At 46.3% G+C, this 25,017-nt stretch overlaps 3 protein-coding genes across 4 annotated transcripts; 2 read left to right on the top strand and 1 right to left on the bottom strand.

Moving 5' to 3' along the window:
• The first annotated feature begins 1,232 nt into the window (after positions 1-1,232).
• On the top strand, positions 1,233-6,460 carry LOC6534905 (chitin deacetylase 1). 2 transcript variants are annotated; one of them, XM_002095540.4, is made up of 6 exons: positions 1,233-1,338; positions 1,457-1,526; positions 3,394-3,505; positions 3,665-3,795; positions 4,600-4,749; positions 4,904-6,460. In XM_002095540.4, the coding sequence occupies exons 2-6, from the start codon at positions 1,475-1,477 to the stop codon at positions 6,052-6,054; spliced, it is 1,596 nt and encodes a 531-aa protein (XP_002095576.2). In that variant the 5' UTR covers positions 1,233-1,338; positions 1,457-1,474; the 3' UTR covers positions 6,055-6,460. The 2 variants fall into 2 exon arrangements, with proteins under 2 accessions (XP_002095576.2, XP_015050919.1); XM_015195433.3 differs by lacking the exon at positions 3,665-3,795 and adding an exon at positions 4,135-4,247.
• Positions 6,461-6,583: 123 nt separating this feature from the next.
• LOC6534906 (guanine nucleotide-binding protein subunit beta-2) lies at positions 6,584-9,076 on the bottom strand. The gene is made up of 6 exons (XM_002095541.4): positions 8,942-9,076; positions 7,939-8,384; positions 7,676-7,877; positions 7,418-7,547; positions 7,249-7,335; positions 6,584-7,042 (listed from the first exon to the last, which is right to left on the bottom strand). Exons 1-6 carry the CDS (start codon positions 9,008-9,010, stop codon positions 6,936-6,938), a joined length of 1,041 nt encoding a protein of 346 aa, XP_002095577.1. The 5' UTR covers positions 9,011-9,076; the 3' UTR covers positions 6,584-6,935.
• Positions 9,077-9,353: 277 nt separating this feature from the next.
• Positions 9,354-12,253, top strand: LOC6534907 (putative mediator of RNA polymerase II transcription subunit 26). Its single transcript, XM_002095542.3, has 5 exons — positions 9,354-9,717; positions 9,776-9,917; positions 10,094-10,770; positions 10,829-10,982; positions 11,041-12,253. The coding sequence occupies exons 1-5, from the start codon at positions 9,477-9,479 to the stop codon at positions 11,849-11,851; spliced, it is 2,025 nt and encodes a 674-aa protein (XP_002095578.2). The 5' UTR covers positions 9,354-9,476; the 3' UTR covers positions 11,852-12,253.
• The last annotated feature ends 12,764 nt before the right edge of the window (positions 12,254-25,017 follow it).

Raw genomic sequence — 25,017 nt, forward strand, 5'->3', positions numbered from 1 at the left:
CGCAAGTTGTCCCCAACAATTTCATATCCGCAAACATGCTCCGTTTTGTTGCTGCTGTTGCTTTTCTTATTTTTTGCCCACTCTTACGGGTTTTGGTAGCCACTGCGGATGGCTTATTGAATAACAGGCAGCAGGTATTCGGCTGGTAGGTTGGCGGTATGTGGCCCTTAAAGCGCCTGCATCGCCTCCATCTGCTTTACATAACAGCCACCGGGGAGTGCAAAAAACAAAACACAAAAAACAAAACACAAAAAACCAAAAACGAAAATAAAAATAAAATAAAGAAGGGAATAAGAAAACAGTTAACAACGGCATCAACTTGGCTTGGCATAATTAGGCAACTGGAGATCCTCGGCAGGGAGTGCATCCAGATTTAATCCCTGTGACTCAACCACTCTGCTGCTGGAACACTCGAGCAATCGAGCTCTCGACCGTTCGAGTCGTCGGAGGTTTAATAACCTTTCGGTGTCTTAGCCACGTTAACAAGAATTTTATGCGACAGCTGCGATTGGCATACAAATAATCGCTGCACAGGCGCTGGGAAGCTTCCAGAGGCAGCCAAACCCCCTGCTTAGTATGCAACAGGTATCGCGAGGCACAGCCCATTGGGATTCTCGGCTCGATTGGGTGAAAATAAAAATCAACTGGACAAGAAACGTGCTGTGGAAAAGGGCTTAGAAAGAAAAGAGAGAAATAAGGAGAAACAGTTACGAAATCGAGATTTACGTAGAATAGTTTATGGTTTTGTAGTTTTGATAGAATCGAGATACCGCGGCGCGTCGCAGATGTTCGAACAAAAGACTCGCAAATTCAGGGTCAGTGGCAGAAAAAGATTGATGGGCACTGGGCTTTGATTTATGTCTAAGTGGATGACTAACTAGCGGAGTAGACAAGCCCATGGGGTGCAGTCGTCTGAAGAGCTGCAGAGTAATCACAAAAATCGAAATCAAATCCCCCGCACAATCGGTCGTAAAATACAGACCGATCCCATTCCCTCTCCCACCTGCGCCCATATGTAAATGCTAATTAACCTTTCTTCACACATTGAAGAAACGGAGAGACGCCCGCTTACGCGTACCTTGGCATTTCGGAATGGGATCCACAAGTCTGCCCCTTGAAAGCTCTGCGCCGGCGCAGCGGTCGTGGTGAGTTGGCCGTAAGGGTGAGTTGCCGCTATCCACCATGGATTCGAGCCCGGCCAAGACACCTCGGCTTGATAAATAGAACTCGTTGCTGGTGGCCAACACCTAGTGTAAGCGTGGCTGTGTATTGGAAGAGTGCCTCCGTTCACTCCACTTCCATTCGATCCAAGCATTCCCACTCAGAGTCTGGGCAAAAGTCAGTTGAGTTTTCCAAAGTTTCACAAAGTCTACACTATATGATACCTCGTACTATGTGCCCTTCAGTACCGAGTTGTGACTAGTGTTTCTAACCCTTCTACGCATTTCGCCCGCAGAGAGGTCTGGAATCTATCATGGCGCGTTGGTGGCCAATTTTGAGCGTTGTGTGCCTCTGCCTGGCTGTTGGTGAGTACTCCAATCGATTACACCTAGCACGTACCCATTAGTACATAAGTAGTGCCTAGAGCTAAGTTGTTGACCTCTGGCGGTGGAAACTTTGCCACTTTTCGCAAGGTTGCCGAAGAAAACATACTCGTACCATACTACGAGTACTGCAACTAGCAGAAACCAACCTCGATCGTTGGCCAAGGCGAATAAACTTGAAAAAGTGCGCTGATGTGGGCTCAAAAACATCACAATTGATCCAAGTCATTAGCGGCATGCAATCGATCAAACTTATCCTTCACTCGGTGATGTATGATGTAAGAGTTGTCGGCAAAAGAGAAGAAGAGGAACCACAAAACATAAAAAACTGTGGCAAGAGGACGAAACTCCGGTTGGCCATAAAACTGAAATTAGCATTGGAAAACGAACAAAACCAGCCGTCTGCCGTCTGCCGTCTGCCATCGGTTCCGTTTCATTATACATATATACTTGTATGTATTTTTCGACTCGCCAGCGTTGTTTATGCAATATCATTTTAATGTTAAACCGAAAACGGGTTTCCGATAACCACAAATCAGCAACAAAAACAACCAAAACAGCAAAGACAACAACAGCGGTTGGCCAATACTCAACCCGTTTGGAAAGACGCCTTACATGACCACAAGATACCGCATTCGTAAACGACGGATAGTAGCCAGCATTCCCCAGGTCATCCCAGAAATGCGGACCTGTGCCTATAAATGGGACATGCCGCTTTCGTTTGCCCTTTCGATTTCAGTCGAAACGAGATGGAGATGGAGATGGAGACGGAGACAGGCTGTAATGAACAAAACCGAGAGTTGTTTTGGTCGGCTAGAAGTGGTACTCGTATTTCCACACACTTATGGCCAAAAACCGGTTGAAAGTCGTTCGTGTTGGGAGTAAGTTAACCGTTAACCCATGAGGTGCGGCCAATTATACTGGTTAAAGACGCCGATTAAGCGATAGAACGGCTGTGATTAATGACGCCCATCAAGATAAAGTTGCAATGAGAAGTGTACCAATTCAACAATTAGAATGTCGGACTTGGGTAATAACTAAATTGAATTACCTATAATTTTATATATTTATAAAGTATTTAATTTTATCAAGTATAATTAGGTTAACGAGTACTTTTATTAAAAGAAGTGTCTCTGGTGTTTTCTCTTCTGTTTCGAACCTCAAACTTTTTCTATATTTCTATATTCTTTTGAAATTTATAGCAATTTATTCAGAAAACAATTTTCCCTTTTTCTTGACATTCTAAGGACAATATGTTTCCTATTCTTTTCTATTTTAAATTAAAAATTAAATAAAAGCATTTTTCTCAAACAGTGCTCTCCGAAAATTAAGCAATGTATTTCTTGGCACGATAATATGTAAACATTTTTATTCAACCAGATGGCTTGTATGTAAAAAATTCATTTGAACCCGCCATAGATCAGGACCCTTCGAGGAGATACCAAAGAAAACGTAACTATGAGAATGGACAGAGCACCGAGAGTTATAAATTGAATACTGCATTATTTACTTTTTCGCAAAGTTTGGTATTGAGACCAAAACACACCTGTCTACCAAGTTGATGGGAAAATTCTTAAAAAAATCAAATGACTTTCTACCAGAAAGCCCACTCTGAACATTATTCCGACCGAACTTCCAATTCCTGTTAATTCCAATTGAAATAGAAACATTTTGCATTAAATCAGATCGCCCTCTAAGGCACGAAGATATTTTAGAAGCACTAAGTCTAGAGACTAGAAATACGTTAGTATGGCCAGAAATTAAACAAATGCACCTAATCAATGTAGTCAAGTTACCCAACGATCTCTAAACTCACCTGCCCCATCTCACCTCTTTCCCATCCCTATAGCACATGGCCAGGACAAGCTGGAGGGCGTTGATGTGGAGGAGGTGTGCGCCGACCGTCCCGCGGATGAGTACTTCCGCCTGGAGACTGACGGCGACTGCCGCGAGGTGTACAGGTAAGCCCGATTGCGGCCTCATTTGGCCATGGTTTGTCCGATCGTTCAGCTGAGATGGCTGATGCCCGATGTCGATGGCGATGCCGATGCCGATGCCCTGACCAAAGCACTATTCCTACAACCAATTCTTGCCACTTGTATCTTGTATCGCTATCGAAGGTGCGACAGTGCCGGCGAAGATGGCACTTGGCGTTTGGCGCCGATTCGCTGTGCCGGCGGCCTGGCATTCGATGTTCTGCGCCAACTTTGCGATTGGAAGTCGAATGTGAAGTCCTGCGATGTGCTCGAGAGTAAGTGACGCCACCCAGATCAAACAGATCAACCAGATCACCCAGATCACCCAGATCACCCAATCCGCTGCGGATGTCTAAAGCTCAAGATACTTCCCGAGAGCCCAGATCCCCAGCCCCCTATCAACCACACCCCCCTATCTATCGCTGTGTCTGTCTATCTGTCTCTCACCCCTGTGTGTGTCTGTCTCTATCTCTCTGTGTGTGTCACTAAAACCGGGGAGTCCCCGAATCGATCGAGTCATTGCATAAACACCCCGAAACCACCTCCGAATCGGTGCCAAAGTTCTCTAGCTAGCAAGGCCAATACGAAATCAGAACATGAACTTTATTTTGTAGATGTACCAAGTCGGGTTTGAAAGAAATTCAGTGTCCTTCGGGTCTGGCCTTCGACGTGATCAAGCAGACCTGTGACTGGAAGGCCAAGGTGACCAATTGCGACGAGAAAGAGAGTAAGTGTGACGACCAACTGCCAGACCAACCAGTCCAGCCAAACTTCAAACTTCAAACAAACAACCAAACAAGCAATCAAACAAACAAAAAACAAACAAACCAACCAACCAACCAAGCCAAAATACACCTGTACATACAGTAGTCAGCAATGTTAGACTTCCGGAACTTTGGTAGATCCACGAACGAAACAAACCCTAACCCAGCTCGAAACTAACACCCACCGTACTAAACCCCATCACACTCATGTAAATACTTCTCATTTCGAAATTTAGACATTTGTTGTCACTAACACGCTTCCACCAACCCAAAGCCCAAAAGTAGCTCCCCACTAACTGAGTGCTCCTTCCGCAGAGCCCCGCAAGGCCAAGCCCATCCTGAAGACGGACGAGCCCATCTGTCCCGAGGGAAAGCTGTCCTGCGGCGACGGCGAGTGCCTGGACAAGGAGCTCTTCTGCAACGGCAAGTCCGACTGCAAGGACGAGTCCGATGAGAACGCCTGCTGTAAGTCGCCCACACGTTTATTCTCACAGAACCTGCCATTCCGCAAGTTTGTTGCAAGAATGTTGACAAAATGCAGCATACATTACAGCGCAGTGTTCAATACAAATATAACTATTTTTCAAACATTACGTTACCATTTCACATTCCTATGCAGCTGTCGATGAGGATCCCAACCGCGCCCCCGAATGCGATCCGACGCAGTGCGCCCTGCCCGACTGCTTCTGCTCGGCGGACGGAACCCGCATCCCCGGCGGCATTGAGCCCCAGCAGGTGCCTCAGATGATTACGATCACCTTCAACGGCGCCGTCAACGTGGACAACATCGACCTGTACGAGGACATCTTCAACGGACAGCGCCAGAACCCCAACGGTTGCTCCATCAAGGGCACCTTCTTCGTGTCCCACAAGTACACCAACTACTCGGCGGTGCAGGACCTCCACCGTCGCGGTCACGAGATCTCCGTGTTCTCGCTGACGCACAAGGATGATCCCAACTACTGGACCGGCGGCAGCTACGACGACTGGCTGGCCGAGATGGCCGGTTCCCGACTGATCGTGGAGCGCTTCGCCAACATCACCGACGGCTCCATCATCGGCATGCGGGCTCCCTACCTCCGTGTGGGCGGCAACAAGCAGTTCGAGATGATGGCCGACCAGTTCTTCGTGTACGACGCCTCCATCACCGCCTCCCTGGGCCGCGTGCCCATCTGGCCATACACCCTGTACTTCCGCATGCCACACAAGTGCAACGGCAACGCCCACAACTGCCCATCGAGGAGCCACCCCGTGTGGGAGATGGTCATGAACGAGCTGGACCGGCGCGACGACCCAACCTTCGACGAGTCCCTGCCCGGTTGCCACATGGTGGACTCCTGCTCCAACGTGGCCAGCGGCGACCAGTTCGCCCGCCTGCTGCGCCACAACTTCAACCGCCACTACAATAGCAACCGCGCTCCACTTGGACTCCACTTCCACGCCTCGTGGCTGAAGTCGAAGAAGGAGTACCGCGACGAGCTCATCAAGTTCATCGAGGAGATGCTCGGCCGCAACGACGTGTTCTTCGTGACCAACCTGCAGGTGATCCAGTGGATGCAGAACCCCACCGAGCTCAACTCGCTGCGCGACTTCCAGGAGTGGAAGGAGAAGTGCGACGTCAAGGGTCAGCCCTACTGCTCCCTGCCCAACGCGTGTCCCCTGACCACCAGGGAGCTGCCCGGCGAGACGCTGCGCCTCTTCACGTGCATGGAGTGCCCCAACAACTACCCCTGGATCCTGGATCCCACCGGCGATGGCTTCTCCGTTTAAGACCGCCGTCGCTATCCTTCCATCTTCCCAAACAGGAGAACAACTCACAGTAGTTCCACCGAGAGTCTGATAAACTAAACAAACTGTACCAGCTGACCTATGCTGATCCATCTACAGAATACTCAAATCGTTGCATCCTGCTCCTTGTGTGATCCTAAACCTCTTTCTATCTGTTATTTATGTGAATTTCATTTTCCCTCTGACAGCTCTTCTCTTTCTATCTTCTACCTTCTGACTTCTATCTACCTATATACCTTCGCCTATTCTGTTTCTAAATCTGTGTCTTTATCTCTCTGTTGATTTCAAAAGTGATTTGTTTTAATTTACCTAGCTGCCTCTTTGACCAGCTCAAAGACAATTTCCACAAACAAACAAAACCAAGCGCCAAAAATCGCAGCAGCAAAAATATCTTCGTAATTGTATAAGTATTTTTTATAAGAAAAATATAAAAAATATATAAAAAAAATTAAGTTGGCATGGAGTTTTATTGGAGGGAATTCGCTAATGAAAGATAAATAATTCATGGTGCTTGGTTGTACTGCGTCACACATTTTATTATCGCACATCCAATTGGCACTTGCTTATTATTGGAGGCTACTTTCTCTAGGTAATCAGTATTTAATTTTTATAAATAAATTCATACGCACGCTTTGCTTGCAAATAGGCTTTATAAGGGGCGAGCAATTCCGACTTTCGCAAGTTCGTTGAGTAAATTAAAAAAATCAAACTGAATTCCGTAATAATATTGAAGTCCGCACTGAGAAACTTTCTTGGTACAAGCAGGCAAACCATGAATATTACGTATACGCTATTCGCAAACAAGTCGCACGCATAAACGTTGCCTTCGCTTTTGGACGACACTGAACCCAGATCAGATCCGATTAGAGCCACAGACGCACTTGCTGATCCCAACTGGTGGACGCCAGGCACATGCCATTGGGGCACAGGCTGATGCAAGTGATGCGGTTCTCGTGACCAGACAGTGTGCCTGTGGGCGAATGAAAAGTGGAAAGTAGTAGGTGGAAATGAGAAAGTGGAGAAGAAGGTCAACAAATCGATGTAAGTCAAGTGCCAGCCTGAGCATTAGCTTCTCCTCCATCCCCCTCCCGCATACGTATTCGTATCAACGAATCCCCCAAGTGCAATGGACACCCAATACCCACTGGGTGGAACTACCCAATTCCCAATACCCACCCGTGTGCCGCTGCTTCATCGTGTCCCACGAGTGCACGTTGCCCTCGATGCCGCCGCACATGAGGTAGCGCCCGCTGGTCGATAGAGCTGGTGGGGACAGAAAATCAGATTAAAACCCGTCAAAAGTCAAGGCGACCGTGTTCCACTAAGGCGGAGATCGAGAACCCACCGCACGACGTGAAGCCAGTGTTCTTCTGGGGCGGCTCATACTGGGCGATTTGCTGGTCCGCCCGCAGGTCGTACATGCGCGCCGTCTGGTCCTCCGAGCAGGAGGCGAACCCGAAGCCACTGGGATGATACTGGAATCGATCGAAGGACAGGCACTTTTAGAGAACTCTTAATTGGGTGTTAATTATTATGGATTATAAGCTGCTCATAAGTGCTCTTGGGGATTGATTAGACCTATTACTATACTTAGTGTACTCACGCAGACGGATGACACGTCCATGTCGTGGCCGAAGAACATCTGCTTGTGGCCCTCTTCGCGCACATCCCACAACTTGGCAGTTTTGTCCACGGAGCCAGTGATATAGGTCTTCATATCGGGCGAAAGCGATAAGCCGGCAATGTCGCCAGCGTGTCCATTGAAATCCATTGTCTTGACGCCCTTCTCCAGATCCCAATGGCAACTGTTAGTCATAAGAAACGTTGAATTTACTGCGAAAAGGTTAGCCATGGCAAATACCCTACATTTTCATATCTCCCGAGCCGGTGATCAGATGGCCGTCGTCTAGGAAGCGACAGGAGCTGAGGAATCCCTCGTAGCCCATCAGCTCCTTGACCATCTTGGCCACTCCGGAGGCATCCCGATTGTTCACATCGTAGACGGTGCACTGGTTGTCCATTCCTCCGCAGGCCACGAAGTTGCCCGACGGCGAGAAGGCCACCGTCATCACCCAGGCGGATCTCAAGGGGATGATCTGCACCTTGTTGGCGGTCCAGGTGTCCCAGATGATCAGCTTGCCATCCAGAGATCCAGTGACGCAGTGCCGCGAGTCCCCGGCAAAGTGCACCGAATTCACCTTGTTGATGTGGCCCTTGAGAATCTTCTTGGATGAGAATCGAATCTTGGGCACGTCGCCCATGTCGCCGCATTTATCAGCCAAAGTGCAGTCAGCCTTGCTTTTTTGGTCATCCTGGGAGAAAAATCATATTGATGAGTCAGACAATTTGTTCGAGATTGATTCTTGATTTTACTTTCGAACTTAAGTTTGAACTTAAATTAAAAGAAGACAGGCAACATGTAAAAGTGCAATCTGTTTCTAATAAACAATATTTAATGAGGACGTCTTGTTGAAAAATTTCCAGAATTAATGTTGGGAAATACTTGTTTAATAGAATTACGGTCTTTAATATTACTGCAGTAACCAGCAAAACGGTGGGAAATCCGGAAAGATCAACATTAAAATCAAATCATGCATACATTATATTCGAGATCATATATAAAAAACATAAAGTAAGGTTATAGACAACATTTTTTTATCAGGATTCATATTTTATAAATTTGATTTTGAAGTATTTTTACACTTTTCTTATTTTATTTCCGGGATGATAATTTAATTATTCAAAAATAATATTTATTTTATTCGTCCTTATTTGTTTAAAATTGGTTTTAAATGTTATTGGCGTCATACTTGTGGAATATTTTCAAATTTGATTACGCAGCTAGTCGTTGAGTATAAATTTTATTCACCTTAAACTTCTGTATCATGCCATTGATTTCGTCATACAGTTTTTGCGTTTCTGGATCAATTTTCGGCATTATTGAGCAATATTTGCAAGAAGAAAGCTTCTAGTTTTAAACCGCACCGCGTCGCACAATAAACTGAGTGTTAAACAATTTGTTTCGCCTGAATGTTATGATGTTTTCTTTTTTCCTTAGCGGTAATGCAATTAGCTAATTGGATTAGCCGTTAAATACAAATATATACAAAGAAATATTTGGCGCCAAAGTTCAAAATCAAGCATATGAGAGGGCTGCCAATCCACCAAAATATACTGAGCCTTTTGCAACACTGCACTGCTCAGGGTGACCGGGTCGGCAACCACCAGGTGCTGCTTCCAACGTAGAAAAGGTGTTTGTATGGCAGAGGCAAATCTGGTCCCTCTAATTACACAACTCTCCAGGATCAGCTGTTTGGTCACCTCATTTTTGTTTTTCCTGCTTTTATTTATAACAATTGCCCATATTAACACAACGCCAGCATGGACGCCAAGTAGGGAAAGTCATGGAGACGCTGCCATGTGCCAACCAGCTGCAGGAGCACCAGCAGCCGCAGCAGCAGCACGTGAATCTCACAATAGACCCGAGTCTGGGTGAGAATGTGGTCAGCATTCCCAAGGAGCTGATCCTCATCTCGCTGGTGTCCCAGGAGCAGTCGCTCTACAATCCCAAGCACCCCAACTACCGCAGCACCAAGACCAAGGACGAGAAATGGCTGGAGATTGGGAGCAATGTGGGTTGGTCAGGTGAGTGGACGCTTAAGTTTCCCCTCCAAAAACACGACACTTAATCCCATTTCCACAGACGTCCAGTGCAAGTCCAAGTGGAAGGCCATGAGGGATCAGTACTGCCGGGAATTGAAGCGCGCCAAGGCCTGCGCCAAGGCAGTAAAGTGGAAGTACTTCAAGGAGCTGGACTTCCTGCGTCCATATGCGCTGGCAAGAAAGTAAGTAGCCTGTGAGGCAAATTGACTTGGTAGCTCTATTGCTGACTGCCAAATCAAAATACACATGATATGGGTATTGCACTAGTTCCGATCTCCAGGTTTCTAGACAATGCTTAACTATACACTTTGAGTGGCAATTGATATGAGGGTAACTTATTAAACCCATAATTCTTCAGTTACAGAGGGAGATCTGGTCAGACTACCAATGTGGCCCCCTTAACGTTGCCCATGACTACTTCCTTTAGCAGCAACAGCAGCAGCCAGAACCTCAACCTCTCCGGCAGCATTAAAATTGAGGATGCCAGTGCATCCACGCTGCTCGACAGCTGCAGTTTCAGCTCAGCTAGTTCAGCCGATAAGAAGCCGGCGGCCACTTTCTTGGCCAGCCACATTGGAGCTGTGTTGCAGCAGCAACAGCATCAGCAGCAGCAGCAGCAACAAGAGATGCACTCGCAGCCGGAATCCAACTGGAACTACCTGACGGATGCGGGAGGCGGAGCTACTCCATCAATCATAGTGCAGTGTGGAACCGCCAACACAACCACGGTGGTGGACACTCTTTACAACGAAATAGTGGACTGCGTCAATGCCGCCAATCAGTCGAGCTCAGCGGCAACAATAACTTCCACTGTATCCACCACTTCAGCAGCGCACAATCAATCGGCGAACGCCGAGGAAGAGGACGACGACCCCATACACACATTTCTCAACATGGAGAGCTACTTCGAAAAAGAACTGATCGCGCTGATCCAGCAGGAAGACATGATCTACAACTACGGCAACGAAAACTATCGCAATGCCAAGCTCAAGATGGAGGTGTGGGAGGAAATCGCCAGAAAACTGAAGAAGTCGGGTATGCAGTTGACAAACTCATATAGTGGGCATGATTTTCTAAACATTAACTATTTTAGTGAAACAGTGCCGACTGAAGTGGAAGGCTTTAAGGGACCAATACGCACGCGAGCACAAGCGATTGAGGACACTGATGCACATAGATGCCACATCGCGGTGGAAGCACTATGACTCGCTCAGTTTTCTTCAGAAGTACATACAACAAAAGACGCTGTAAGAACCTTAATATTATTTTAGTCAGGAAGTATACTGATAAGATTTCCCCCTTCAGGGAAAGCGATTCGCAACTCAGTATGCTGCTACCCAAAAATGACCCGGTGAGAGAACTGGAGGAGCAGATGGCCCACTCCCACTCACCGCCCACGCAGCAGAGCACCATAGAGTCGTCTTCGTCGAGTTCCCAGCTTAACATGCCCACCCTTCCGCATTTGACGGGACCACACAAGGCTGAGCAACAACAGCAACAGCAGGAAGAGCAGCACCAGCAGCAACAACAGCAACAGGCCAGTGATCTGTGTGTGGCCACCTACGATGACATGGACATCGAGAATTACATCAACGGGGATGTACATCATGACGATGATGTGGAAGACGATGAGGATGAGGAGATGGAAACGACGGCGGAACAAGCTCCTCAGCAGCAAGATCAGCATGTAATGACCTACGATCACGAAGATGGACCCGTTTACATGGCTGTTCCGAGCGTTGGCAGTACCATGTCCAAGCAAGAGCAGCTCAGCGACGGGGCCACCAGCCTGGAAAATCAGCAGCTTCAATCAACTGGAGAGTATCAAAAGATGGAGATACAGACTCCAACCACTCCTAGGTACCAGAATGCTGCCACGACACCCAGCTCCACTTCAACCTCTCGCTATCACTCGGCGCCCATTACGCCCAGCAAGCCCAGCCATATGGAGTTTCCCTCCAGCAATGGCCACAACTCCGCGGAGGACGATGAGATAGGCGCGTTCTTTAAGGCAGTGTCCATGAAGATACGCAATGCTCAGCTGGAACCGGTGGCTTTTACGGAACTGCAAATTGAAATTCTGCGTGTCATCAACGAGGCATTGAGGAATCACTAGCACTGCTGGTAACCTTTGGCTACCTGGAGAGGAGTAATACGCTTGAGCGGACCATCGACGGTTTCAAGGCGACTCATTCTAGACATTAAGTGTTATTTCAAAGTGTTTTTCTAATTTCTAGACGAGTTGATATCTTTGTAAATTTTCTTTTAAATTTCTGAACTTCTAAAAGCGAAAATCATTTGCTTAACCAGCCCGAGGGCGGATCTTAAAATGTTATCTGTAAATAGTCAAAAATCCAATATTAACGGAAAGAAATAGTGTTTACTAGCTTAAGATGATTCCGGTTCGGACGGAACCGGAACTAAAAATTCAATTAATTATTTTAATACTTGTAACCAAATCGATTGTAACCAATTCGTACAATGTCAAAGAAAAAAGGAAATATATTTTTAAAGCAAATATCTAATTTTGTCAGTCGGGTCGGGATAATAATGTCAAAAGAATTTCTTATTTCTCACAGTGCATTTCGCAACGAGACCTTTCCCGATTAAACGCCATGCAGGGTATAGAAATCAATGTATCTGGTAGTTAGAACTGGTAGTTGATGTAGCTTGCTCTTGTGTATCCCCTCCCCCTCCTGTAGCCCCATTCTCGGCCAGGAATTCCCCGTTCACCCACATGCAACCCTCATCCGCACCCAACGACGATTCCCGCAGCTCTACACAAACATTTAGCCAAACGACAAAGCGTAGGAGCAGCTGCCTTCAAGTGGAGCACTTGCAGAGTGCTCCCATCCCTTGGAGTGGGCCCATCGCGCACATAAGATTGCCTATCCCCCATGTATCCGTGCCACATAAGCTCGCACACTTATGTGCCACTCTGCTCGTGCCACCGAAAGTGGTTCCCCTTTGGCATTGGACGGAAACCGGTTCGCCCGGCGCATCCAATGGGTGGACTGTTCGAGCGAGACAACCGTAGTGCCGCCCGTACATAAGTCGGAAAACGGGGGCGGTTCCCAGTGGGAAGCACTGGGTGTGGCCATCCCCGATGTCAGATGGCACCAGCTGCTACCTGCTGCTCCGTCGCCGCTGCTGCGGCTGCTGTTGCTGGTGCTGGTGCTGCTGCTGCAGCCGCTGCCGCTCGGGAAATTTATGTAAAAGTGAAAATTTTTTAATAAACATTTTCATTTTCAGGCGGAAGTTCCGATGGCCGGGGCTAATCAGACGTGCAGTACGGTGGCCCGGGCTTGGAATCGGGCTCGGGATCGGGATCTGGAAATGGGAAATATTTGCCATGGGCTCCACGCCTGATTGATTCCTTTGCCATGTGGCCATTACCAATTTCCATTGGTTCGGTGGTTCTGGGCCTCGACTCGGTTTATTCTGTTTGCTCTCGCAAATTAATTTCCATTCTTTGCTAAATGGTTGAGTGCGCGGGCTTTAATTAAAATTATGTGGATTTGGGTTTGTCATCGATTGGGGGCAGGTGGATTGATTGGAAGGCGTGTTTCCAGCTCCAGCTACAGGCACACCTCTCATACTAGATTATTCATATATTCAATTTTACTTACATAAGTTTTAATCGGTAGGCTTCTTATATTCTCTTCTATGTGATCAAATTAATATGAAGTAATATTTTTGTTTCTCAAAGTTTAAATTAATATGCATATCGACGTATTTTTTATTAACTTGTCTTGAGCTTATGTAGTTACCTACGAGTATAAGTTTTGAACCTTTGAATCTATTTAATATAGTTAAGTATAAGGATTTAGCCATGTCAGAAGCATTCTGGTTTCCTAATTTTAAATGTACACCACACATTGGGAACTGGTTTTGAAATTTTACCTATTCCAATGTAACTGATACACTTTTATAAAAGCAACAGATTTTTGTTATAAAGGGTATCCTAGATTCCTTGAAAAGTATGTGTATATGTGTATATATGTATATTATATTTTTCTTATCTTCTAGCACTATGCCGGAAAAATGTTGTAATTTCTTGTTCGCACTTCCACCAGCTGAGTAACGGGTATCTGATAGTCGGGGAACTCGACTGTTACGCTCTCTCTTGTTTTGCTTATTTGTTTTGAAATAATTCCAATCTATTATTATTTTCAATAGAAAATAGATTTTTATAAAAAGGGGTACAAGTTAATAAAACTATGTTACGTAGCAGAAAGTAAGAGAAAGTTGTAGTAGAACGAATGTATGTAGATATTATCCATCGATTACACAAATTTAATCTCTTAGCAACTCTTAAAGGCCATTTTTAGTCTCGTAAGTAAATCCGCAATATTATTTATACTCACTCACCTTCACCTTATCACATTACGGAACCTTTTCCCTGCAATTTCGAGCACACGGAAACTATTTTCGCGGCTCATTTAACGGGCTCGTGCTATTCGAGGAGTGAAATCATAAAACGCACATAAAAACCCACATTTTTATGGCCTACGGGCAGTTGGCAAGTATGACACTTTCCAGCCGGAGCTTCAGACGCAGTTAAACCAATTTGCAACTCATTCCAGAACGCGCCCATCCTGGGCATTAAGTATATCAAATTTGCCACGATTACTGCGACGCCTCACCGCATTCACGCCCAAGGAGCAACGGAGGATGGGGGAAAAGGAGGTGGAAAAAGGAATACATTCGAGACTCATTTCCTGCCCGAAAAAAAGATGATGAAACTGAAAGAGCTGGAGCCGCCTGCAGCTTTGGGTCAGCAAGATGGCCAGATAGGAAGACAAAATGCTGACAAACTGCTGAGTGAATCTGGATGTGGATGTGGCTCTGGCTGTGCCTGTGGATGTGGATGTGGCTGTGAATGTGGATGGCGAGGGGGCCCCCCTCCGCGCACAGCAAACTGTTATCATAAATAAAGTCAAGCCAAATGTCAGCGAGAGGCCTCATATCATAAAGCAAATGCAAGTGGCGCAGTGAATCGAAATCGAGGCATCGGCATTCAGTTTGGCCGAAACCATTCACGATTTATTGTCCGATATGCGATGCACTTTCCCGTCCAAATGCCCAGCTCCATCTCCAACTCCAACTCCTGCTCCAGCTCCTTTTCGCCGTCCTGTCTCTCGCTCTTTAAACTGAATTGTTTCCGGGAACCGCAGCAACCAACAAGCAGCAACAACAATGGAGCAGCCAAGCGCTGAAAAGCTTGTAAAACATTTGTAGCAACTGCGACTCGACTTGACTCGACTCGACTCGAGAGTTCCCGGCAGCCGGAGTACCGAGTTGGCCAATGGACGTGCCACTGGTGGCTACTGTTGACCACGTTCATCCGCCGCCGAAAATGTTTTATTCATAAAGCTTAGCGACAAGATCGTCGCCCGTTCGATGTTGCTGCTGTTGCTGCTGCTTCTGCTGCTGTGTTGCTGCGGCATGTGGATGTTGCTGCTGGAAGCTCCTGCTGCTGCTGCTGCTGGTGTGGATATGGGATGGGGTAAAAAAACCTATGCTAATTCCACATGCAACTTATCAGCCGACGCGCATCTTGTCAAGGAGCTTTTGTGTTTTTTTGCTGTTAGAAATGGCCTCGAAATACAGCTCCAACTTCAGCTCCAACTCCCGCTCCATCGCCATATCCATAGCCATATCCAATCCATCTCCGACTGCGAAAACTCGACGAGGGGTGCTAATCGCCGAATTTACAACTTGATGCAAAACTTTGCCCCGCAAATGGGCCAGAAAACAAAACGACCGCACTGCCAAAAGTGGGTGGGGCTGCTGGGAAGGATGGGTAGGATGGGTGGTGGCTCGGACTAAAATTCAGATTCGGGTTCGGGTTCGCTTGGGCAAACTATAAAAATAAAGTGAAGGGGTGAGGAATGGGATGCCGAGCCGGGAAGTGTCCACACTTTCACTCGGCCCGCAAAGCAGGCAACGGAAAATCTAGCATTTGAAAAATGTACTTTTTTCACTGCTCGAGGGATGGGGGATAAAGGATGCACAAGATGGTCGGAGGAGCTGGTGGCACAGTGGTACGATGTCAGCAAGTGCTCACTGCCAAGACTGTAGTGTGTTGTATGAAACATGGCTATCAAATTATAGTGTCTGGTCTGATTCAGGAAATGTCGCTTACGCGTATTCCCAGGATGCATAATGTTATATATTTTCGATCGGTTCCTTAGATTGCCTCAAGTGTGCCACTGTACCACGCTCCATTTGACTTGTTTTGGGTACGTTTGCGCCGGAGTCCTGGCCACATAGTGTTAGTTACAAGACACATAACACTCTGTTATGTGCGCTTGACAAAGTTGGGCAGCGAGACAAACGGCGGGAAAAGTGCTTAGTGCCTTAGTTTAAAGCGAATCGCATCCTTTTTTCTCCTTTCTCCGGCAAAACAGATAAAACGCACCCGAGTCACGTGGGGTGGAAAAGTGTGGATGTACCTAGCGAATTGGGTGCTAATATGGGCCAAGCAATGTGCGGAACACAACTTTCCAACGCCCAACTGGGAGGGGAGGGGAGGGGGTCTACTGATTTTGACGTTGTATTTTATTTTTAAATTTTCAAGATTTGCACATGCTGATAAGGCGGCAGCGGATGGAACAAATAAATCTCAGACAAAGGAAGCGGATAACGGATATTTGCGGAATTTGCAGACACGTGTGTGGAGAGCGGAAGGCATTTGGAAACCGTTTGGCGGGGTGACTTTCCCCCACATGCCGCAGGATATCCCGACCCCCATATGTACGTATGTATGCCCGCGGGGAGGGGGCCGAGGGAGGTGGAAGCGAGCTGCGAAAGTGCCAAAATGCCAGGCGCGACAAGCTCCGACACCTGAGACCCGAAACCTGAAACCTGCAAGGATCCAAGCAATCATCGCCACATCCCGAACCAGGCACCCATGGTCATGATCCATGATCCACTGGCGGCAGACGCGCAAAAACCATCATCAGCGGCTCTGGCGAAATGTCAACTTTATTAAAAGAAATTATAAATTGGTATGCCAGTCCCGAGTCTCAAGTTTCGAGTCCCAAGTCTCGACTCCCGACTCCCGAGTCCCAGTGACCACTTCACAGACACCGCGCGCAAAATTCCAGGCTCACACATCATTAAACGAGCAAAAAACCGAGGATCCAATCCATCCGAAGCAGTCAGTTCTGCAGCGAATCAGTCGGGAGTTTCGAACCCAAGTGCCGCCGCCTTTGCCCAGCCCATTACAATTACTGACAAAAAGCATCAAGGTAGCCATAAAAACAAACCTACTCGCGTGGGGCGGTGCCAGGAGTTCCGGACTCGGGATTACTTGTATGTGAAGTGATCAATATAGTCTATAAATCTGTCTTGCATATACTAATATTCACCTAGCCTCCGACTTATTCATTATAAGTTAAATGTTATGTATATTAGTTTTCTGGTAACTTGTAGTTTCGATATTTATTTATATTTTAAACTCGTAAGGCACTCATTCTTTGATCTTCTTGGTCAAGAACTCCTTACTCCACCCTCTCACCCCAAAAATGCCCAAGAATCTTCATCAGCAGCGAAAAAGACTCGCGCACAGAAGCGAAAAGCTCATGTCAGGCCATTTAGAATTATGATAGAGTTTTGATGTTGTCATAAAAAATTTAATTGAAATACCAAAAATGGCAATGGAAACCGACCGAGGGAGCTGGAATCCCATCTGCAGGAGAAGACATCGAGGCATCGAGGCATCGAGGCACCAAAGCAACCAGGCAGCAGATGAAGATGTCAGCGCATTGAAGTCCGATCTTTAATGTGTGTATTTTTGGAAGGCATTAAGTATTTATTGCAGACAAGGCCCGCATGTATCACTCACCTCGATCTTCGATCCGCGATCCTCAATTCCCGATTCTCGATCCCCGATCCTTGCGGCCTGAGAAAGATGTCAAAATGAGGCCACTTAGGCGAGACATTGCCTCCGCTCCACGGGCACAGCGAAATCGACTCACAAGGCGGCAAAAAGTGGGCTCAGACACCAGTCCGCTGAAAGGTGAAGAGATCGGGAGGATGATGAGCCGGGTGAACATAAAAACAAGTAGCGGACCGCTTGCTGAGTCCTTCTGGAGTGGAGTTCAACTCTTTAAGGTGTTGCCAAGACAAACAAGTCGGCAATGGGGAGCGCATATGCCGGAGGCAGAGGGGCATTTCCTGAGCCTGGGCCACATTTCAATTACCTTTGTGGGGCAGCCATTTAAATGAAAATGCCACACATTGCAGGAAGGCACAAGCCACAGGAGCCGGAGGCCAAGAAGCCAGGAGCAGCAGCCTCCCAGCGGGCATCCACACATCGCCACATGTGAGAGGCCGGCAAGTAATCATAATCTTAAGGTAATAACAGGCACATTACATGTCACATTAATAAACGCCGCCGCATTGAAATTAATATCATAATTCATATCGTTATAATTTAGCATGCGACCACAACAGTTCCACCGCCTCCACCACCTGGTGGCACCACCTTCCTTGCTTATTTCTTGCCGAACTCCTCACAGCCTCCTTGCATCCTTATTAATTTTATGCGACTTGCTCGCCGGGGTTGGGATTTCCCCCACCGCGATGGTGCGAAAAAATTGCGAGTAATCAGAGTTCACTTTGCGGGGGTCCACGACATTTACATGAAAGTCTTTTAAGCTTGATAAATGGTTGGGCCGAGTATCAGGGTCAACTTCTCGGGAAGCAGCCACTTTTGGAAAGGAGTCATATGTGTCGTATGCGTAATTTTCAGACATTTGCAGCAATTGCTAAAGAGGCAGCTAAATGTTTTAGTTCATTACGAAATACCTCTTTTTGTTTAGTTTGCTAAAAACAACAATTTAGCACAATTTACATGGCACTGCAACAGCAGTTGGCTTCTGAAATCTTAAAAAATCTGCTCAACGCAGCTTTCCTCGCCATAAATTTGTCTCGGTTTCGCCATCATTATCATTAATCAACTGCAGCTACGACAACTGGCAGAAAAGAGCAATTGAAGCCTTCAGTTCGATTTGGTTTATGATCTTGGCCGGTCGCACAGCATCTGGTAATGTCGAACTGCGGCAATTGCATGTGTCATCGGTGCTATTGAATGCATGCTGAAAGTGCTGCTTAAGTTGCAGCAACTGCAACTGCTGTCAAAGCTGCAACTGCAACTGCAGCAGTAGCTGCAGCAACTTGAGCGGCCAAGTGGGTAGGCAAAGTGGGATATTGAGACGGCTATCGGGATTCGGCTGTGTGTGCATTTCATTTCATTGACAGCCTCTCTGTAGAAACGTCAGAAACGATTTAAAACGCCATTTTTACATGACGATTTATTTGTTGACATGCCGGCAGTCAAGTGGCAGTGGCAGTGGCAGTCGAGACTTGGCCAAAAGACTTTTACATGGCCAGCAGCTGCGCTTGCAGTTGAAGATGGGATGTGTATTTTGCATGGACAGCAGCATGGATATGGACATGAAGAGCCATGTATCTATGTATCCGGCGAACCCGCCACTTGCCACTTGCCGCCGAACGATAAATCCTCGACGGGCCTCTAGTAGCGGCATTATTTTTCCGACGATCGCAGCTTCTTTTAAAACTCAATTTGCGCCAATAAATCGCCGAAAAAGCATTCTGACAGCTTATGATGCGCAATGGCGCGGGCATAAATCTCCACGCGTTTTTTCCACCGAAAATCGCGCGCGGCTTCTGCAAAAGCAAGGACGAAAAGGAAGATGAGAAGCAGGAGGAGCACTCCTGGTCAGCGTATTCGACGGCATTCGTCATTATTTGTTCATTTTTAGCATTTAACATTCCGCCAAAGTGCGCGCCCGAAGCTTTGGAAACGGCAAAGTCGAAAGGCCAAACAAGCCAAGCTGTCTCGAATGGTCAGCAGCCAAAGAGCTGCGGGGGGAGATGAGTCGCACAGTGACCAAATAGGAGTTTTAGAGTTCTAGGTTCTATATAGTTCTATATAGGCGTGTATACAGAATGAATATTATCATCAAAGTGGAGCTGCATCAGAAAAGAGTCCCCATTGTAATTTAAGAATCAACACAGTATTATTATTTTCATTTAGTAATATACCTTAGTATATTTTGTTGAAATGCCAGTGCTGATAACATTGTAAAGTGGTGGTTTTTACCTGTTAAATAAATAAAATATATACTATTTCCTCTATTCAATGTTTCGAAACGAACGATAATGAACAAAACTCTACTTGTTTTTCAGTATTGTAGTCTTAAGTATGGAGGTCTTACCCCCGTTCGCATTTCATATTCTCTATTCATCTAAAGCACGGTTCGACCTCTTTCGACCCACGGTACTGACCCCCGTTGGATGGACAGACGGTCCTGTCTGACCACCTCGCTTAGGTGCCTGCCCCTCGTATTGTATTCAATTTTTGTCAACAACTTCGTTTGCCGTGTTCCCGTTCTCCTTTGCGTAGCCCCCCATCCCTGGGCATCATCATCGCTTTCCTGTCTTGTCGTCAGAGTGTCTACCTCAAATGCTTTGGTGGTGGTGGCGGAGGGGAAAATGGGAGGGAGGAGAGGTGAGAGCTGAGAGTCAGCGCTTTGGAGTGGGGCTTCCATCCCCCCTGGACTAATTAATTCCCCATGGGCAACACTTTTCTTTTGCCGGTGGCCAAAACCTAGCCAATACCTAGTCCAAAATCAATTTACATACGTTTGGAGCTCCATTGTATGGAAAAACTGCGACAGGGACAAATATTGTTTTTCCGTTTTCCCTGGAAAAACGCGAATATAATCGCTTACAGCCCCAGCAGCTGAGCGGTCCACACAAACACACACAGGTGTTCGATAATAATTTTTCAAGTTGACAACAACTATGCCAATTCAATGCCATTTCCCCCTTACCCGACACCCTTTCAATAGTAGTACACTGTTACAAAATAAGGGAAAATTCAAAGTTAAATCCGCGTTACTGAATTAACTGCAAAAGTATCTTATTTACGCGAATGCGCAACAAAAAGTATACCAAAGTTGCTCTGCTTTAGTTTTGTTCTGCATTTTTTCTGAATAAGTGAAGCCTATGATGGCTTACTTTCAGATAATGAAATGTACATGTATATTCAACAGTATATGGCTATTAAAGCATTATTTGCCCGCTTCCAAATCGTTCAGTATTGAACATTTCAACGATTTTAAACGATTCCATTGTATTGCCCACAGGACCAAGTGCCTTCTGCAGTGTATCTTTGTATCTGCTCCAGTTTTGGCTGCTGTTCTTGTGTCCGGCTGCGAATCGGAGGCGATCCGAGGAATTCCAACTGTGCGCTCAATTGTTGCAGGTCGAACAAAAAGTGGAGGCCGGTCCGAATCCCGACCAAGCTCAAAGATTCTTTATAAGCGCAGGCACAAAGTCAAAGACAATCAAAATATTTGCATATTACCAATTTTATATGCAAATAACCCCATGTCAGTCGTGAGCCGACAACGACGACGACGACGACGACGACAACGCAACGCAACGGCGGCAAAGGCAGCAACAGCGACAGCGACGTCGCTTTGGCTAGGACTGTCTTGGCCAACTTCCCCCCCCCCCCCTTTTCCCCTCTGCACTCCTGGATGGCTGCTCCCCCTCAAGTCGGCCTTCTTGTGGTACTCTCGTTTTGGGGCCGCTTTGGCGGCTTGCCAAAGCAGCAAAAACACGAGTGGCCGAGTGGCCGAGCGGCAGAATGGAGGCTTGACACAAAGCCCGGGCTTTCCAGGGGAGAAGGTGGCATGCACTGGGAGAAATACGTATATAGCAAGACCTCAATTCAGCTAACCAGGCCTGGTCCTTTAAAAATATTTCAGCACCCAGAGCATTCTTGCATATTGAAAGTTCTTCGTCAGGAAGGTTTGTAATAAGTTATATTGTACTACAAATTTCTTTTTCAGTGTGCGCAGCCGGGGAGCGGGGTGGACCTACTGGGCAGCAAGTGGTGTGACAATCGCACGTAGGAGTGCAGCGGTCTCCTTGGGGTTAAGTCAGCCCCAAAGAAGCGGCCCCAACGCACGACAATCGAAGAGGCGGACATTCAGAAGGGGCATTCCGTGGACTCAGAAGTGGAAGTGGGGGGATTGTGATACGAAGGCGGCGTGGAGTTCAAAAGTTCGCTGACGATTTCTTCTGGCCAAGTGGCAGGCCGAAGGGCACGGGCACGAACCATAAGGGGACTTCTGGAAATAGCGTGAAAGTGATATATTTATACCAAGACCATATGGGCAATTAAACAATCGCTACTCGGGCTGAAATGATGGGTTGAAAGATGTGAGGCATACCATTCACAGGGCGTTTCGCATTCCGAGGATATCAGTATCGATTGGGATAACAAATGGGAAAGATGTGAAGCATTATCTATTAGGTATTTTAGGACTTGGTCCCCCATCCAGTAAGAGTTTGATTTTAATACTTCGAACTATATATTTTGTGTATAAAGGGGTTTCCACGTTACTATTCACAGCCAGTTATTTTAAGCTCATCAATTTCAGAAATGATTGTTTATAAAACGCATTAACTTCACGCCATTTTTCTCCACATATTTTTTATAATAAATTGCAAACATCATAAATCAGTCGATGTCGGCGGCTTGCTGCCATATTACTCCGCGGCTGTCGGAACATTCATTCATTCATTCATTTACGCATTTATTCGTTTAATAAACACCATTTTTGGTTTGGCCGACCATTTTTTAAGCCATTTTTAAAACGCAGTCAAGCAAGTCCATGCCGCCGGCCAATTAAGAATCCGAATCCGAGTCTGAAACCGAATCTGAATCTGAATCCGAGCTCGAATCGAAACATATCGACCAGCTGGACGCCCCTCGTCCTTGCAGCTTAATGCGATTTATACGAACTGATGGCCTGTCCTCTTAATTGCTCGGCTGGCCGCAGCCAAGAAAATAAAGTACAAAAGTTGTTCGACACGAGGCGAGGGCCAGAGTTGGTTTTAATGCCAATTTCATAGACAACTCAAATACGCATTCGTTGTATTCGTTGGATTCGAGGCCAGGGCAAAAAATGGCAAATGATTAATTAAAAATCCTTATTCGCGCCGCTGTTTGCTTAAATTTTTAACATAAATTGCACGTTTTTTACATTTCAAACGCATTACTTCGAGTTCGTTAGGCCCTCGCATACCAAATGGGACAATCCGCCTGTCTGCGTTAGCCGCAATGCAAATAGAATCGGAGAAATAAAATAACTGCCCGACTTTGCTGCCATATCGGTGGCACTTACCACTCAGGCACTCGGCACTTTTCCTCCGTTTCGGACGTTTTATGCAGATAAGTCAGCGATGACGTCAAATCCGCAAAGTGCTTTGTTGACTTACTTAATTTGCAAGTGGCCAGGGTGAAAAGTACACGGATACACGGCAAAACACGGAGAGTGGGGTCTCCCATAGCCTTTAAGAGCTCCAGCTGAATTCCAGCTCCAGTAATTTGTAATTTCCTCCGCGAAAGAAGCTGCGGCGGCTGTCGAATCTTCAAAGATTGCTGGCCTTTCCGCCTTTCTCCCACTTAATCAGCATAAAGAAGCTTCTTTCTGGCCAGCGAATTTAATTAAATCATGTTGGAGCTGCAAAAAATGCTGGGAATTCTTGGACAATTAGCTGGGGCTTCGCTAAATGAGCAGCTAAGCGGCAAAGTGGCAACACCTGTGGCATTTTTTTTCATCCTAAAAGTGCATGGGCGTCGTTTGCAAAGGGGCTTACTTGTCTACTCAGAGATTAAGGGTTGGCTGGGAATTTATGAACTAGTTTAAAAAACAAGTTTCTCTGGCTTGAAAATGTACTATCGTGCTTATTATTAGAAGATACTATTATTTTTGAGCTCTCAAACGAACAATTAAACATTATTCCCCTTAACCCGTTGACTTTAGGATGTATCATCAATTGTAAAGTCTGCAATTACCTTGTACGATTTTTAGGAAAGCTATATGTGCAGAGGTATGTTGATTTTATAAAGCACTCTGACCTGTAAGTTACACAGATCTTGACCCCCTTTCAACTGCGCTCCTCGAGCCGCTCACTCATTTATAAAGTGTGAGCTCGCATCAAACTTCAAAAAGAAATCAAATTAAATGTGTAAAGCAGTAAAGATAAAAATGTTTGGTAGGGCAGCCGAAAAAAGAGACTTGCGGATGCCAAAAGAAGGCAAAAAAGGTCAAAGCGCGTTGAATTTAAGGGATTTTTCCACATTTTTTACTCTTCGTTATCAAGGGCGCGAATTGCCCTCAGTCGCCGAGGGGTGGGAAATCAGCATGGAAAATCGAGGGGTTGGTGCTGAAAATTGACACTTGAAAATGAGCTTCGCGGGGGGAATGGTATTTGGGGGGAAATGGGAACATTTACACTTGCAATCAGACAAAGCTGCCGCTAAATGCAGTCCACCAAGGGGGCAAATAACCCAGCAGATCCCCAACCATCTATCCCCCTTCCCACAAATCTCGAGCGATGCTAATGACAATATAACAATAACGGGCCTGAAGAGGCATCGTTGCAACAATATGACGACACTGGGGACTGACACATCGCTAATGTGGCTCCTGGCCGAGGAGTTGCTGTCTGGTTTGAGGTTGCAACGGTTGGATGGCTGCTGATTGCTGCTACATTGCTGCTAGATTGCTGCCAGATTGCCAGCGGATTCACTGGGTGCACTGCAGCCGGGCTGCGCTTTCAAATGCCTTCATGCCCCATAAACTGACGGCATTTGAGGCACTCCTGCCCATCAGACGATATTAACTAAGCGAGCAGGCAACAATTGACATAAAGTCAGCGAATAATCGATGCAGACAGAATGGTGCCGCCGATGATTAAGTCTGAAATGGCTGGTGGCCAATGGCGAAAGGAGTAATGGCTAACAAAACAGAAAGATAACTTAAAACAAATATATTGCGTCTTCTTGTAATTGAGAATGTATAAAACAAACTTTGATTTATACGAATATCGTAGCGAATACATAGACAAACAAAATATTCCAGTCAAACTTACAGATTCCAGAATTCTTTCCATACAAACACTAGAATTGATCATAAACAATAACATATGAGCAGCTATCTGTAAAGAAAACAATCACCAAGCATATGGTGCAATATTAGCTAAAGAGAGAAACAGCGAGCGTTAAGATACAAAACTCTTTCAATTGCGCAATTCACCACCCGAAAAAGTGCAATTTATTAGACGTGAAAAAACCGCAATTCATATTTTACTAATTTCAGAGCAAAAGCAAAAGTAAACCCAGCCCACTTTTCGACGCCCCTTGGCAACGAAAACAAACAAAGGCGC

The sequence above is a fragment of the Drosophila yakuba genome, chromosome 3L (genome assembly GCF_016746365.2).
Source record: "Drosophila yakuba strain Tai18E2 chromosome 3L, Prin_Dyak_Tai18E2_2.1, whole genome shotgun sequence".
Taxonomy (NCBI): Eukaryota; Metazoa; Arthropoda; class Insecta; order Diptera; family Drosophilidae; genus Drosophila; species Drosophila yakuba.